The sequence below is a fragment of the Sinocyclocheilus rhinocerous genome, unplaced genomic scaffold (assembly GCF_001515625.1).
Source record: "Sinocyclocheilus rhinocerous isolate Xijiao unplaced genomic scaffold, SAMN03320098_v1.1 scaffold2261, whole genome shotgun sequence".
Taxonomy (NCBI): domain Eukaryota; kingdom Metazoa; phylum Chordata; class Actinopteri; order Cypriniformes; family Cyprinidae; genus Sinocyclocheilus; species Sinocyclocheilus rhinocerous.
The window spans coordinates 69090-86461 of record NW_015660574.1 but is presented as its reverse complement, the minus strand read 5'-3'; the positions used below and the strand labels follow the sequence as shown (position 1 = coordinate 86461).

The 17372-nt window shown below is 36.3% G+C and overlaps 1 protein-coding gene across 1 annotated transcript in view; it reads left to right on the top strand.

The window, feature by feature from the left end:
• Positions 1-13956: 13956 nt before the first annotated feature.
• The window catches only part of LOC107725333 (C-type mannose receptor 2-like), a 14788-nt gene continuing 11372 nt past the window's right edge, over positions 13957-17372 (top strand). Inside the window, exons 1-2 of the mRNA XM_016534570.1 lie at positions 13957-13996; positions 14529-14909. Coding sequence (XP_016390056.1) covers positions 13957-13996; positions 14529-14909 — 421 coding nt within the window. The remainder of the gene's footprint in view (positions 13997-14528; positions 14910-17372) is intronic.

Below are 17372 nucleotides of genomic sequence, written 5' to 3'. Positions count from 1 at the left end.
CTATCAGAATAGAGGCAAGACCCTTTTGGGGTAGGGGCGTGTTTGTTTTGGTGATTTCAAATATCAACATTGGCTACCAGAAATCACTTACTCTGCCTTTAATAGGTTATATAATAATATTTAAGAACTTTAAACAATATTAAAAGTAAAAAACGCTAGCATATGTAAAAATTGTGTTGATTTACTTATAGTATTTAAATGGAATAAAGCATAGAATTGAATGATATCAGCTATTGATTTAAATTACCATTGTATAATGAAGCAGAATAGGAAAAATGAATAGAAATAGAGAAACAACAAGAATTCAATGTTTTTCCTGAAATCGCTGATCTGAGATTAGATCCTACATCTGTTCGCTAGCACTGCTCCGTAATCGAACGTGTTTCCACACATCAGCCGGAGAAACAGGGAAAATAAAGAGGCTTTAGCCGTCTGCAATTCAGCAATAGCTTAGAGTTTGACTAGTTATCTATACAAAACATAATGAAAGACTTTAGGGAAAACAGGTTTTGCAAAAATAAGTTTTGAAATCAGTCAGGAATTAGCCAAATTAGATTATCTAAATTCTCTAATATCTTAGAATAAGCCACCCGGGACACGCACAAATATGACGTCTTCGTAACGCGACGGGGTTCGCTTCTTCGCCCCTGCGATTTTAGCGATCAATTACTCTGAAGCGCCCCCTGTCTCTTCAAACAATAGTAAAACAGCAAACGCAACAAGAGTGGCCTAAAATAATTAATCTAACATAAATGAGTCAGATTACGAGATTAAATAGGTATAAAGACAACCGTTAGTCAAACGTACTTAGTTTAAACCAATTGTCAATTAAACTAAAAAAAAAAAAACATATCACAGTTTAAATTGAATCACAGATAATTTCCGCCAAACATAAGATAGCTAATAAAACGGTGAACTATAATACAACAATCATTAAGACCATACGCCCTCGGGGCAAACCAGTCATGACTCGTATTCATCATTTCTCAATAAATTACGAATGGACATAATTACGATGAAAACAGAGAGAAATTGATCTCAGTTGTAGCATAGTCAAATTGTTTTTCAAGGAAATAAATTGGGCTTACCGTGTTGATTCATAATGATTCCAGAAATAGATGTGAGAATTTCCAGAAGATCCTGAAACAAACTGTTCGCTCTAAGAGAAATCTGTGCGTTTTAAGGTCTTTTTTATTACACCCTGGGGACCATATGGTAAATTCATTAGATAACAAAAGAGAGCTTTACATCATTTGTATAGCTTTTGAAATATTTAAATGTTATTAATAGTAATTTTAGGATAGAATAAGTATATATCTTGTTTTAATATGTTAATATATATTGTTTTAATATTGTTAACTGAATAAACAGATCTGGTATGTTATTTTTGTGAGAGATGTAGTTTTAAGTCTGACCAAAAGAGGGCACTTGTGCTCTATGATAAAATGTTTGAAACATGATTGGCGAATAACATGGCATGATGTTTTAAATAAAGAAATTTAATATAATGTTTAAACATAGGAACTGTAAAGATTTCTTTGTGCATCAAATATATATATATATATATATATATACACATCTGTACACAACAGTTTGATTAAGTTTAAATAGATATAATTTTGACCCACAACTCTTCCGTACTGGCTCTGACTGTGTCTAAATGTAAGATTACTTTCACATGGGTAAACATAGTATTCTGTTGACATAAACAGAGCCTGAAACGCTATGAAAATACCTTAGGAATGTGTAGAGTACAACCGTGACAGAAGACAATATTTATGTCGTCACGGTTAAATCCGAAGCATATGTAAAAAGGCCTCATTGTTATTTAAACAAGCTTCTTAAAATAAAGCGTAACATTACGGCTGTAAAGATAGCAACATGAGACTGTCTGTGAACATTCCAACAATGTTCTCTGGACAGCTTTTCTCAAAGTTAGAATAGGAAAGATAGCCAGTCGTGATCGTTGTACCCAAAACACTGTGAAATAAAACAAGACTAGATAATATTTAAAACGCATGAATAAATGTAATATTAACAATATAATTAAAACATTTCTAAATCCCGATCCGCATGAGATTCGAAAGCTAAACATTTTTATTTCAATTTATCAGAATGACTCTGTGTGAGTGAGTGTGTGTGTGTCTGTGAGTGAGCCAGCTTAAACTAAACACAATTTTGGGAAACATTTCATTCACGGAACGGTCATTCCTGCGCTAGGAGGAAATCTTTCTCCTGGAAAAATGTAAGAGGAATTTTTATTTATTTATTTATTGTTTTATCCCCCAATTTCATTATTAGGCATGTTTTTTATACAACCATCAGATTATATGTATGTGCACACATATTGTGATATGTTCTCATGATCTGTTAGAATTGTCTACTTATTCTTTTATTGACCTTAAAACTAATATCTTTCTCACATAGCCCATACAGTGGGTCAAAAGGTCAAACTCATCAATCAAGTTGACATAAGCTCCCGGTTATCACTACTAGCCTGGATGCTGCCAGGGGTTTCTGTTATACTGTTAGATGACGCCAGCAAGAGGTTGACTACTACTCTTATACTGTTGACTACTTATGCTACTCATAACCCCCTTCAAGAGTCAAGTCATCATTATTTATGTAGCGCTTTTTACAATGCAAATTATGTCAAAGCAGCTTTACAGTATTAAACAGAGAAATAGTGTGTCGAAATAGTGTGTCATTCTCTTCTGGCCAAACGAAACCAGCAGTTCAGTTCCAGGCTGCAGCAAAGTCACATTGTGCAGAGGAATCATCTGGTTCCTGTGGTCTTGTCCCGGTGGCCGTTTAGGAGACCCTGCCTTGGAATGCAACCGGACACGCGGACCCCAGATGGGTAAAACCCCCCGGATGTGGGAACGGACCATTAAAATCTTCAAAAACATTCCTTAGGTCTTCATTTATCGCCTGCCATCCTCTGAAACGGTCAAACAGCTGAACAAACATCATATGTCATCCCCGGAGGTCATACATTGACGTCGGAATTTCACATATGCCGGCTTTCACATCTGGACAGGTCACGGGATCAACACAACTGGGTGGTCGCCATGTGGTGGGCCACGTGGGGGGAGGGGAAAGGTCACAAAGGTCAAAGCCATCAATCAAGTTGACATATGCCGTATCATACTGACTACTCAATAATAATTGTGAACCAGATGTAAACAATGTCAAATAAAACAGCAAAAGTAATAGTTCGACCAAAATTGTAACTGTTGTGTCTTGCTCACTTTCCTGCGAACAACTGCGAAGAAATCATGGGCCTAGTGAAATTCAATAACAACGGCAATCACATTTAACAGTAAAGGCTCATATTTGAATATGTTCTTTTCATTTATGAAGAATTATAAGCGTGTGTATGATGTGATTTTTGCACATTTGTTCGAAAGCCTGACAGATTGTTCACAAGATGTAGACAAAACGTTTGTATTGTTTACAGAAAGGATGCGCATGATCTTTTTCTCTGTTAATTACCATGTTGCGTTGATTGTCTATTTTTCTTCAAAGCACCCACGTAGAATGCCTAATGTTGGTTTGATTGCTTGTGTTACATGAGAAAATAAATAATTTTGCCTACCTGATGTAGTACATCTGCCGACCTTGGATGACATCACTTCTAAACTGGCCAGGGCAACAGTCTTTTCTAGCCTGAGTAGTGATAACCGGGAGCTTATGTCAACTTGATTGATGAGTTTGACCTTTTGACCCATAATTATATCCATATGCGACCTTTGACATCATAATTGTTTCCATATGCGAAAACCGGCGTGCGTGAAATCCGTCCTTATGGGAAGTGTTCCTGGTTCCGGTTGACCTAATTAATGCAGCTTAAAAATCCTTTAACGGATTTGAATATTATAAGCGTATTAGTGTGTTATGTGTAAGCCAGGTTGAAGAGATGGGTCTTTAATCTAGATTTAAACTGCAAGCGTGTGTCTGCCTCCCGAACAATGTTAGGTAGGTTATTCCAGAGTTTGGGCGCTAAATAGGAAAAGGATCTGCCGCCCGCAGTTGATTTTGATATTCTAGGTATTATCAAATGGCCAGAGTTTTGAGAATGCAGCGGACGTCAGCTGTCATTCTCTGTGTGATTTATCAATACTGAAAGTTAAATCAGAAACAGTCAGTGACACAAACTGAAAACATATTAATTTCATTTACGCTCTCATTTATATTAAATTATAGTCAGAAGCTGCTTTTAATACAAAATCTTACCTTTGAACAGAACTTTACACATGATTTCACATTCAAAGTAGATGTGGAGCAGTGTGATGCATGAGCATGGCTTCAGTGGCTCTGGGTTACTGGTGTTTAGTGATGATGAGACAGAAGACAGAAGCAGCCGGATGAACTCTGAAGTGTGTAGAGATATACTCTCTGCCCAGATTCAGTCAAATGCAGCAAAGCTGATTGAGCGGCGCTTCATAGTACAAATGAACAATGACCCAAAACATACAGCAAAAGCAACCCAGGAGTTTTTGAAGATAAAAAAGTGGATTATTCTGCAATGGCCAAGTCATTCTCCTGATCTCAACCTGATTGAGCTGCATTTCACTCGCTGAAGATAAAACTAAAGGCAGAAAGAGCCACAAACACACAACAACTGAAGTCAGCTGCAGTAAAGGCTAAAGCATCACAAAGAAGAAACCCAGTCTCTGCTGATGTCCATGAGCTCCAGACTTAAGGCAGTCATCGCCTGCAAACGATTCTCAACAAAACATTCAAAATAAACATTTTATTTATGATTATATTTATTTGTCCAATTACATTTGAGCCCCTGAAAATGGGGGTAATTCCTAAGCATTTAATGATATATTTGTGTTCAACCCCTTGAATTAAAGCTTAAAGTCTGCTCTTCAATTTCATCTTGATTGTTTTTTTTGTTTTTTTCTGGTGGCATACAGAGCCGAAATTATGAAAATTGTGTCAGTGTCTAAATATATATGGACCTAACTGTATATATATACTGTATATGATAAAAAAAGAGATATCTAAAACCCCAAAACCTTTGAATGTAATGTCAAACGCTTCATCCAGTGCTCATATTTTTGTTCTATAATTTTTGCAAATTAGTGCATATTTAATTAGATAGCGCCTCAAATGCATATCTAAATATAACATTTAAGAAAACTTGTAATACAAAAAAAGGTTTCCAATTCTTAATGTAATTAATCAGCGTGGGAAGTATGGCGATTTCTATTAGTTATTTTTACTCTGTTCACCCACAGTGTCTCGCCTTAAAATTAATAAACTGAAAAAATAAAGGGAATTAAATTATTAATTTTAAATCTAGTTCAACCTGAAAATAAGGACACATGCAGCATAGTGTCATAAAGTGCCTGTCTGAAAAGGCAGAGAAACTGAACTGTAAAAATGTGTTTGTTTGTTTTTTCAGAGACAAAGCAGTATAATTTAACAATAATTTCATCTTCTTCTGTCGAAACTAACTTTGTTGCTCAGCACATAAAGATAAACTACTGTGATTTCAGACTTTGGTGAGCTGGTTTCACTTATCTTCTAGTTATTATTTTTTAAAACTTTACAGGCACAAATCCCATGTTTCTGTAGTGAGAACTATTAAATTTATGCGATCAATGACACAATTATCTAATGTAATATTAACATTACAAATTATGCAGCATTGCCATCATTTTGGCACCAACTCATTAACATCAGATTAATGTTGAACTCATTTTACTAAAAACTTTGTAATTATTAGTGGGCAGTCACACTACATGTTTCATTCCATTGATTTCCATTAAAACGCAAATGATTCCATTAAAATGCAATGACAAAAACAATTGCTGGAGACTGGAACGTTTGACCTGCAAATTTGTATAAAGTTAAGATGTATGACCAATAGAAGTTACTTGTAATTATTATATTGTAAACATTATCGAATATGTCACTCACTTTGCGAAAAACAAATAAAAGCACATCTTTAGAGTCCACTCATAAAGACAGTCACTTGCTCAGTTTCTAAATGGAGGTTGCCACTGTTTAGTAAACTGTGGACTAGCTTTGGCTCTTCCTGCTGACTTGAATGGTGATGTTTCCGTTTGTCAGTTGATGGCCTTTCATTTTTAACCAGAAATGTGCACGCTGCTTTTCTGATGTTCACTGAAGTTTTACGTGTCTTTTTTGCGTGTCACTTGAAATGTTTTGAATCGTTGTTACCAAAGGCAAGACACGTGATGAAAAAATAAACGATCAGTTGTGGGACTATATTCTGTCATAAATCGCATACCATTCATTGCTGAAGTTTCTACTGTCCGTTGCTGGAAATGAAATGAAATTACTGGTTGATATGTCCCGATCTCAATAAAGATTACACACGCTTTTGGTCAGTGAATTAGATCTCGCTCGGGACGCGCGCAGTCTGGGTTTGGCCAGCCAGGACTGGTTCCAGAATTAAATCAACATATTTTATGTTCCGTCCATTGCCAATCACTGCTATTTCGAGAGTGAATATACAGGCTAAATATGCAGATGTCATTCCCGAAACTTTACAGGGTGTAGCCTATGTGTCAGAAAAACGAAAGTTTCATACAAAAATTACTGGTTGATATGTCCCGATCTCAATAAAGTTTACACACGCTTTTGGTCCGTGAATTAGATCTCGCTCGGGACGCGCGCAGTCTGTGAAGGTTTGGCCAGGACCGGTTCCAGAATTAAATCAACATATTTTATGTTCTGCCCATTGCCAATCACTGCTATTTCGAGAGTGAATCCCGCATAAATATACAGATGTCATTCCCGAAACTTTGCAGGGTGTCTGAAAAACGAAAGTTTCATACAAATTCTGAATGGATTATACCCTAGAAAGTGCGCAAAGCGCGCTCCCTTTATCATTAAAAAGCTTCACTCATCTTCATCGCAATCTTTCAAAGTTCTGTTATAATCAATGAACTGCACAATGAATTATTTATCGTGTCTGCACTTAGTCATGAGATGATTCACGAGCGTGCAAAACTGCACTTAAAAACTGCGGCGCTTTCAGCGGTGAGTGAATTCTGACAAAACGTTTCTGATTGGCCATTGCGTTCAAGAAATCAACAGATATGTCTGTGATAGGTTACATTGCTCAACGCTGCAAAAACAAGTTGAGGGTATTTAGCAGCGAGCAATTGCAGCGGGGCCAACATCAGGGATTCCATGACTAACAATTTGGGGGGGCAATTGCCCCCCAATGTCGCCCATGCACCCAAACATCACACTGTGCCCTCTTAGCAGAATTAAAAGAGCGCAAAAAAGTAATGTAATTGCTGTGGGAGGAGCTTAACTGATGATGATGTGATTACTGTGGGAGGAGCTTCACTGATGATGATGATGTGATTGCTGTGGGAGGAGCTTCACTGATGATGATGTTCCATTTTGGTTATATTTTGGTCACATAAGAACGTTACAAAGACGACATTTGGGACATTAACAGAACGTTCTGACATGGTCCTCTTTTAGTCATATAATAACGTTCCCAATATGACTTCAGGAGGATGTTCTATACATCGGACAGGTAGGATCTAAACCATCTTAAAGCCTGCCCTTGAATACCTGTATAGTTTTGTAATCGATCTATGAGTATGTCATGATCTATAGTGTCGAACGCAGCACTAAGATCAAGTAAAACTAGCAATGAGATACAGCCTTGGTCTGACGCAAGAAGCAAGTCATTTGTAATTTTAACAAGTGCAGTTTCTGTGCTATGGTGGGGCCTAAAACCTGACTGAAATTCTTCATAGAGATCATTTTTTTGCAGGAAGGAGCACAATTGAGCAGACACAACTTTTTCTAAAATTTTAGACATAAAACGAAGATTTGAGATGCCTTACCTGGACCCTTCCTTCCTGACCACTGCCCTTCCCTGCACGAACCCCGCAGCACGACGAGGACACCAGATCCCCTGTTTTATTTTGGACACTTGATTCCCCTTTTCCCTGGACACTTTGTTTATATTTTGTTAATAAAAGCCTCTCTGAGGCCTGACGCCACACCCACTGTGTCTGTCGTTTGGTCGTCCCGCGACTATATATATATATGCTCCGGTATTTACTAAATTTACAGTATTTATTAGTTACCATATCAACATTATATAGAGAAAAAAGTGCGCTAAAATTCAAAAATGTTTTGAAGATATAGCTGAACTTTTATTTCACCATAGTGAAAGTAAAATTCTGGCTTAAGTAAATTTTTCATCTCAGTTTTTATTATTCATTTAAAATGAGACAAATCTGCTATTATTTTAATCTAGCAGAAGACATTAACCAGTTTAACACTGCGTTGCAATGTGCTATTCTATGACATTAGTGATGTAATTAATACTTTAATGAATTTTAATGAGAAACGACGAGAAACAGGTGAATAAAGACTGACAGTCAATGTTTAATGTTAAGAAATTATTATTTCAATACATGCAAAGCATTCTTGCTCATTTATGTGGGCATGGTTGCAATGTGTTCATTGTCAAACTCCAAAATCAGATTATTTTTCATTCTTAAAAAACACTTTTTTTAAAAAATTTTTTTATAATTATTTTATTTTATTAACAAAATATTTTAGTTTGTCTTGTATATTTTTTTCATTGGATCAGATAACGTTTTAATGGTCATGTTACGTGCCCCTCAGATGTTACAATGTACCCCACCTACGGGGCATGTTGTCACATTTCACTTCCATTTTTGGAGGGTAAATAAAGAAAAACATATACACTGTAATTATGTAACAAAGCAACATATTTGTACTAGACAAGTGTAAAATTACTGTGGACAAAATAATTATATTCTGAACCCCAAGTGGATTTACACAAAATGAGAAAGTCAAAAAGTGTTACTTTGTGCCCCGCTCTCCCCTACTGGTGTGTACACATAGAGTGCTGTGCTTAATAATTTGCTGTTTTTATAGGATTTCATAGGTATGGAGCCAGAATGATCTCAATAATAATTCACGCAAAATACGCGATGCACACATGCGTAACCCAATTCACATGCATAAGAAATAATTCACGTGCACAAAAAATATATATATATTCACAAAAACCAATTCACATGCACAAAATAAGAATATATATTCATAAAATACGTTTCACAAATGCAAAACACAATTCACAGATGTACAAATGTGTACAACATTTTTGAATGTTAAAAATTCACGAGTTTATCATGGGCTGTGAATGTGAATCGGAAGCTGGGCGTGCCTACCTGTATGCTGACATCATCAGCGGGAGACCACCGTTCAAGTTATGATTTAGCAGAGGTAAGTGCAGTTGATCGTTTTATTTCAGTTAACTAGCCAAGTAAAGGTTTATCGTTTTATTTTTGCATGTTTACTTAAAACTTGGAAGTTAAATCGGTCGTTTAGACACTCAAAAATGTGAATTCACTTTTACAGCCCATGATAAACTCGTGAATTTTTAACATTCAAAAATTTTGTACACATTTGTACATCTGTGAATTGTGTTTTGCATTTGTGAAACGTATTTTATGAATATATATTCTTATTTTGTGCATGTTGGTTGGTTTTTGTGAATATATATATATTGTTTGTGCAAGTGAATTATTTCTTATGCATGTGAATTGGGTTACGCATGTGTGCATCGCGTCTTTTGCGTGAATTATTATTGAGATCATTCTGGCTCCATACATAGGTGTGCGTGCGTTTCTTTTTTTGTTGAGGGTTGGGTGGAAGTCTGAGGACCCCTGCTGGCCACCTCCTTTATTTTCTATTGTTTTTGTGTATCTGTATGCATCATTTGGAGTTGAACTTTTGTGATTGAGACCTTGTGTGGAATTAATGTACTTTTTTTTTTTGGAATTTATTCCACAATTAATTCCTCAACAGGCACTGTATTTCAATAAAGTGCCTGTTGTCTTTCACGCTCACCCTGCCTTTGGCAGTGAACCTGTGTGCCTTTGATAAGAGCTTAATCTCCATCAGTTTTAGTGATCGTGTAGATTTACAAAGACACTGATGGAAGATACACCACAAAACATCTGCAGCTTTTGCTTTTATTTCTAATCAAACACAAAACCTCTTTAAGCAAATGCGTTAAATCTTATCTAAATCAATTCTAATTTTAATCTGAATCTAAATGTAATATATGTGTACGAAGGGAAATAAAACAGGTAAGAACTCAGAATAAGATCACATATGCAGAAGCTGTGATGATGCTGAATCCAAGAGAAGGAAGAAATGAAAGAAACAGAGCGGAGAATCAAACCTCAAAAGAAGTAGAACAGGTAAATAAAGAAGGAGTACTGGTTGACTTAAATAAACTAGTTGTTTTCATTGCATTGTCTTACATTGTAGCTGTTGTTGAAGATAGACTACAAACCGTATATATCAAGTATTTGCTCCAGTATATGGAAAGGTTGATGGATTAGCAAAACAGGCTTTGGAAAATGAGGAGATCATGAATATCTCACTTAGTAAATATGGAGCAGAAGCAGTAATTAAAGCATATACCACTAAGGAGTGGCAACATAAATGGGATACAGGAAATACAGGACTATGCAATCTCCAAACATCTTTCAGTCCATAGTCTTCCATATACTGAGTGATAGTAGCAGAGGAATTATTAGTTTTATATTTGATTCCTATATTGGAGCGATCTAGTTGTGGGTTGAGCACAGTATTAAAATTGCCTCCTAAAATAATAGAGGCATTAGGGAAATTACTTAGTTCTACAAACACAGAGTGAAAAAAAGATGGTTTATCTGTATTTGGTCCATAAATATTTGCTATAGTAATACTGTATTTTCCAATATAACCATTTATAATGGTAAAGCATCCATCTGGGTCTGTTATTGTTGTCTTGTGGGAAAAGGAAATGCCTTTCCTAATAAGAATTGACACCCCTCTCTTTATAGAGTTAAACGTAGAATGAAAATATTGGCTTATCCAACCTGCAGTTATTTTTTTGGACTCTTCAATTGTGAGATGAGCCTCCTGTTGCATGCTGATATCACATTTATTCTTATTAAGATAATTCAATATTCATTTGACTGGGGAGCTGAATCCTCTAACGTTCCATGAGAGTATCTTAATATGCTGAGTCATATATATATATAGATATCTGGTTAGGGCATTCATTGTGTAGCATATTTGAATTGATAGATGTTTGGTGGCACGTAACATTTGCATAAACAAACACGTGAACAAACACACACAGATCCAGTCAACAACGTAAGAGATAAGCATAATGACATTAGACAAACATATAGACAAAGAACAATAACGGAATAGAGAAGTAAAAGAAAGCTATGCATAAGAGCTTGAATGTATACAATGATGAATTAATAATAGTCAGAAGAGGATCTATGACTTCTGGAAGTATTAGGAGCATATGGTTAATCAAACAATAGCAAACTTAGAACTATGGATAGGAGAGATTTATTTTTTCTATTTTTTTCTTCCCTTTTCCCTTTTTTTCCCCTACCTCCTAAAACTAAATACTATTAAAAGAAGTACTAGTAATGATATTACACTCCTCCCCACCAAAAATAAATAAATAATAGAATTTAATTGAGGAGATTTTTAGTGAATCAATCTTGTCAAATTTACATGATCGGAAATACTCTCCTGACATGAAGAGACTGTGCCTGTCTTAGGTTGTCTAAACACTCAGAGAAGATCTTACCCGTCATTGGCTAACCAGTCCACTGTTAGATATATATTTCAATGCAGTATGTCGTATGGAGAGGTATATCTTAAATCGGTCGAAGATTAGATACGGAAGAGCTGTGCCTGTCTTAGGTTGTCTCATTCATTATAAGAAATCTTACCCGCCATTGACTAACCAGCTTTCCTTCACAGGTAAAAGGAAATATATAAATTAATGTTAAAAAAAGAAAAAAATACTAAAAAAAAAAAAAAAAGGGGTGTCAGGATCATGGACCTGTTTTGTTGTGTTTTGCCTCTGTTTCTGTTCCTGTGTTCCCTTATTTGGTCATGTTCCTGGCCTCGTTTAGTTAATTAGTCATTCTGTGCACCTGTGTTTGGTAATTGTCCTGTGTTTATAAGTTCGTGGGTGGCTTGCCAATGTATTTAATTTTTCTAAAACATTAAGTAAACTTGACCAGAGTTCTTGTGAGGAGAAAAATTTATTGAAGGTGGTAAGTGTAGCAGGTCTTCAGTAGCGATGTTAGTCAAGTCAAGTCAAGTCACCAATAAAAGACAAAAAAATAGCTGAATGATATTTTTTTTATATTTTATACAATCACACCAGCGTGATTAAATAGTTCAGTGCTGCACATCATCAGCTGCTAAATTGAAATCTGTGTTGCTGGCTGGCGATGAGCCAGAGACAGATGCATTTGTACAGCGCTGCATTATAACCAATCACACACGATTCTGTTGAGCTTATGAATGCAATGGCCAATCAGAGGTGTTCAGATGAGTCATCGCTGAATTGTGGTGTTTTGTTCACTTGCTCGCTGACTTTTTAACAAGTTTATACAATTCTTTCTCTCCTATAGCAGAGAATGAGTGGAATTGTTCCTCAGGGGATCTATAGCACACTATCTGAGGTTGGTTCAGTTTTATTTGTAGGTGTTATTATAACACAATTCTCAGCACCCCACCCCACTCATTTTCAAACCCTGGTTATGGCCATGCAGCGAGCAATGCAAATAACAAATAAACTTCCTCTTGTCAGCAGCTATTATTCTAATTACAAACAAATGCAATCTTTGTTTGCTTAATAAAATAAGAGTAAAAATAGAGAATATCTTCAAAGCAGCAACTATTAATCTAAACAACAGAAATCAGGTACTAAACAAACCCTAATGCAAACCCTTACTGACTCTCTTGTTATTAGATTTTACTTATAGTCTGTGTCTGTTTATACTGTATTAAACAGTGTTTGGATATGTTTTTATATTTTGGATGGCCAGTTTTTATGATAAGTTTTTCCCTTATTGTTGGAACATTTGTAATAGAGAAACTAATATTAAACAATATTCTTATTGTTTGGATAAAAGCGTCAGCCAAACGCATGATTGCAAATGCATTGTGCTGAAACTGGTTTATAATCTCAGTTATTGTCAGTTGATTTTGGGTGATTGGGTCTTTGTATTGTTTCCCAGTAAATTAGGTGAATCTCTTGGTGTCACGGACTGTGTCGGAGGGACGATGCGGAGACATGGATCAAAGTGACGGGCTTTAATGTAATCCAAAACACAAGAGGTATCTACACAAGGAACAGCTTTGACACACAAACATGACGATTTGAGACCCGACCAAGACAGACAGCACAGACTGGGACATAAATGCATTGGAAAATGAGGGCAAATAACAAGACACACCTGAATCAAATGACATAATCAAACATGAGGGAAAACTAGGTCACGGAGAGCACATGGGGAGAAAAACACACAAACACAGTTGGTGTTAACTGGAGTTTTGGATGTATGATTTTGTCCAGTTTTCATTCTCTGTTTTGACTGTTTTTCTGTTGTTGTTTTTTCAAATATATGGTGCATAGATCTGTGCTGGTTTTCTGATGAAGTACACAGTGATTGATTTGTCTGTGATCAGGACAGTGAGTTTGGTTCTCTTATGCAGTCTCTGCTCATGTCTCAATGTGGATTTTAGAGTATTTGTGTTGAGTTTCAGTAGGTACAGTTTTAAGAAAACAAAACTTCCTTGTATCATTTTGCTTCTCAACTAAATGTATCATGTTTTAAATATGTTTAGATATTTGTACTGGAAAACAAGAGAGAAATACTAAGCAATACATTTATGTTTTGCAGTGTAAATATTGAAATAGTGAAAATGAAGGCAGATTGATTTGTGATTTGAAGTTTGGCAACAATTAATAAAAGAGCGTAACAGTTGAATATCAGCAGACACACGCAGGATTGGATGAGGTTTGATGGGAGGAGCTGAGAAAGAGAATAAGAGAGATGGACAGATGGTCAGACTGACACAAACTCATCAGAAATGGAGCTGGACACAGTGTTCATCATGCTTCTGCTCTCAGGTACGCATATGTGGCTTTATAAACACCCTTCAAAAGTTTGCATTCTTTAGGATTGTTAATGTTTCTGCTCACTAAGGCTGCATTAATTTGATAACAAATACAGTAAAAACAGTGAAATATTAATACAATTTCAAACAGCTGTTTTCTATGTGAATATCTGTTAAACTGTAATTTATTTCTGTGATCAAAGCTGTATTTTCAGCATCATTACATCAGTCTTCAGTGTCACATGATCTTCAGAAATCATTCTAATATGCTGATTTGCTGCTCAAGAAACGTTTCTGATTATTAGCAATGTTGAAAACAGTTGTACTGAAACCGTGATACATTTTATTTTTCAGGATTCACAGATGAATAGAAAGTTCAAAAGAACAGCATTTGTTTGAAATATAAATCTTTTGTAACATTAGAAATGTCTCTACTGTCACTTTTGATCAATTTAATGCATCCTCAATGAATAAAAGTATTAATTTTATAGCGAAGTTATTGTCAAACATGAAAACAGTCTGAAACGAAACCTTGTCCTCTGCAGCCGTCTTCAGCTCGTCGGCTCCTCGTCAGTTTGAGTTTGTTCAGACGAGGATGTTCTGCACTGACGCTCAGAGATACTGCCGTGAGAAGTACAGTGATCTGGCCTCAATTGACAACAGCGCTGACGTGACCGAGCTGCTGAAGAGCGTGAACGGAGCTAGTGGCATCTTTGGCGTCTGGATCGGGCTGATGATGACCCTCAGGAGTGAATGGAAGTGGTCTCTGGCTGACCCAGCGTTTTACACGGCTCATGATTCAGTGTTTCACAACTGGGCGTCGAATCAGACGAACAGCAGCCTATATGACTGCGCTTATATGAGTCTGAATGGACTGTGGCATAATGATACCTGTAATAGCCAAAGGTCTTTCATCTGCTACAATGGTGAGACAATCAACCAAATAATTTTCCCCAAAAATTCTAGTTAATGTTATCACGTTGGATTAAAATCTACTGACCTTGCTCACACAGGATATGAAAACCTCACAAAAAAACTGGAACTGATTGATCTAAGCTTATGCACAGTTTTTGAGTGAACATTGCCAAAAATGATCCACAAATAATGATTTTTTCACTCAAAATGAAGCACTCATAGATCAATGAGGCCTACTATCAATCAGTTCCAAAAATTTTTTAGTACAAGTACATGTACGGCTGGTCAATAATTCAATATCAATATATATCGGGATATAATTTTCTTTCAATAATGGTGATATGATTTTTAAACACATTTCCGATATTTCAATATAGCATTACCAGTGTTTACTCTGTTACTGAAGCCTTATTTGTTCACGTTTCTGTAGCTGCACAAACCAATGGTGCTTTAGCCCACCAGAAGGGGCGGCGCCGATCTCTATGTAAGTCGGCTTGGAGCGCCATTTCATCAGAATCATTCGACTGTCGACAGTCATCGATTCACGTGCAGCTTATAGCACAGCGAGTGACGCAACGCTTGTTCCCTTATCTTAGGTTTCCTATCGAACGGTCTATCCTGTTGCGTTTAATGCATTATGGGGAACGCATCCAATCACGCTGTGTAGGCCATCAAGAACCATCTGCTGACCAAAAGGGTACTTGAATATAATTGCTAGGAATTCTAGATAATCCTATCACCTTAACATTTGGTTGTTTCCACCTGAAAGACTACCAAAGATGTGGGAACGGAAGGCTATCACTTTCATTGTTATCCGCAATTTACATTTAAGATGAAACTTCATTAACATTTCTTAAGATGAACGTAATAGTGTATAAAATGTTTGAGCTTAGGAATTCTGTTTAAAATTCTAACGGAACTGAATTAACCCGACGTAGTGTGGTGGCAGAGCTGTATTGGAATCGTTGTTTCTAAAGTAACTGAAGCAAAGTGCTTAAGTTTAAAGTTTCTAAAGTAACTGAAACTTGTTGTTGGTCTCTTATAATTCTGTTAAGATTCTAAAGTAATTGAATCAACCCGACGCAGTGTGGTGGCAGAGTTGTATTAGATCTGTTGTGTCTGAAGTTGTAAGTTTCTAACGTAATTGAAACTGACTGTGAAGATGTTATATTTCTGATTGAATTCTAAAGTAACTGAACTGATCCGACGTAGTGTGATCACAGAATTATTTTATGATAGTTGTGTTATAGTATAGTGAGTCCGACGTACCGTGACTCTTAAGTTTAAAGCACTACTTCGGGTTTTATGTTATATTTTTAAAACGGTTTACTTAGCCACAGTATGTCGGGCAAATCAACACAAAAACACCATAGTTATTAAATAATTCTGTGACCACACTGCATCGGGTCAATTCAGTTACTTTAGAATTTCATCAGAATTATCACAACTCACTCCGTTTCAATTACTTTAGAAATGTACAACTCTGTTTCAGTTACTTTAGAAACAATAGGTCTAATACAACTCTGCTACCACACTACGTCGGGCTGATTCAATTACTTTAGAATCTTAACAGAATTATAACAAATGTCTTACACTTCAGGCAAAACAAGCACTTACAGCTTCAACTTTTGCAACTGTTTAAAAAAAATATAACAATGCTTGTCACAGTACATCGGACAAAACCACAGTACGTCGGGTCTTTTTTTTTTTTTCAAACAGCTTTTTTCTAGCCACAGTTCCTCGGGCTCAACGTAATATTTATCAGATTAAAACAATGCCACAGTACGTCGGGCAAAAACCACACTGCTTCGGGTTACTGCGGTTTTGTCCGACGGACTATTAACCAGTGCTCTCTCACAGGAAGTTTGTGACAAAAGAGCAGACAAAGGTACAAGGAGAGAAGCTGTACTTAGTCTTGCTGGGACTAATTTGGTTAACTTGAGAAAGGTAATTGAGGTGACAATGGAAATTGGAGAACATCCTCTAGCATTTGCATCCAGGTTGTGGGAAATGTTTAGCTGTTACAGTGGTTTGCCCAATGCAACTAAACAAAATCTCATGTTTAAGTCTGCACAGAGTAGTTCACACATGCGAGAAGCCATTGCTCTGCATGTAGATGTAAATACACCATACGAGCAAATCATTTCCAAAATGACACAGCATTTCAATGCAAGAAGTCAAATGAAAGCTGCAGAATCTAGACATCCAGTTGCTGCATTCGGCAGGAGAGAATGTTTTAGATTATCTAACGGTTTCCATCAGAGACCAAAGAGATTAGAGTAAATTCAGAAAGTGTTACTCTCTGTTATGCATGTGGAAAAGCTGGTCACATTGCTAGACATTGTCAAGACAACGAGAGACCTCATCAAAGCTTTGTCTGTTATGCATGTGGAAAGGATGGTCACATAGCAAGGCATTGTTTAGAAAAAGTTAGGAAAGATCAGGAAGTTGTTTGTTTTGCATGTGGAAGTTTG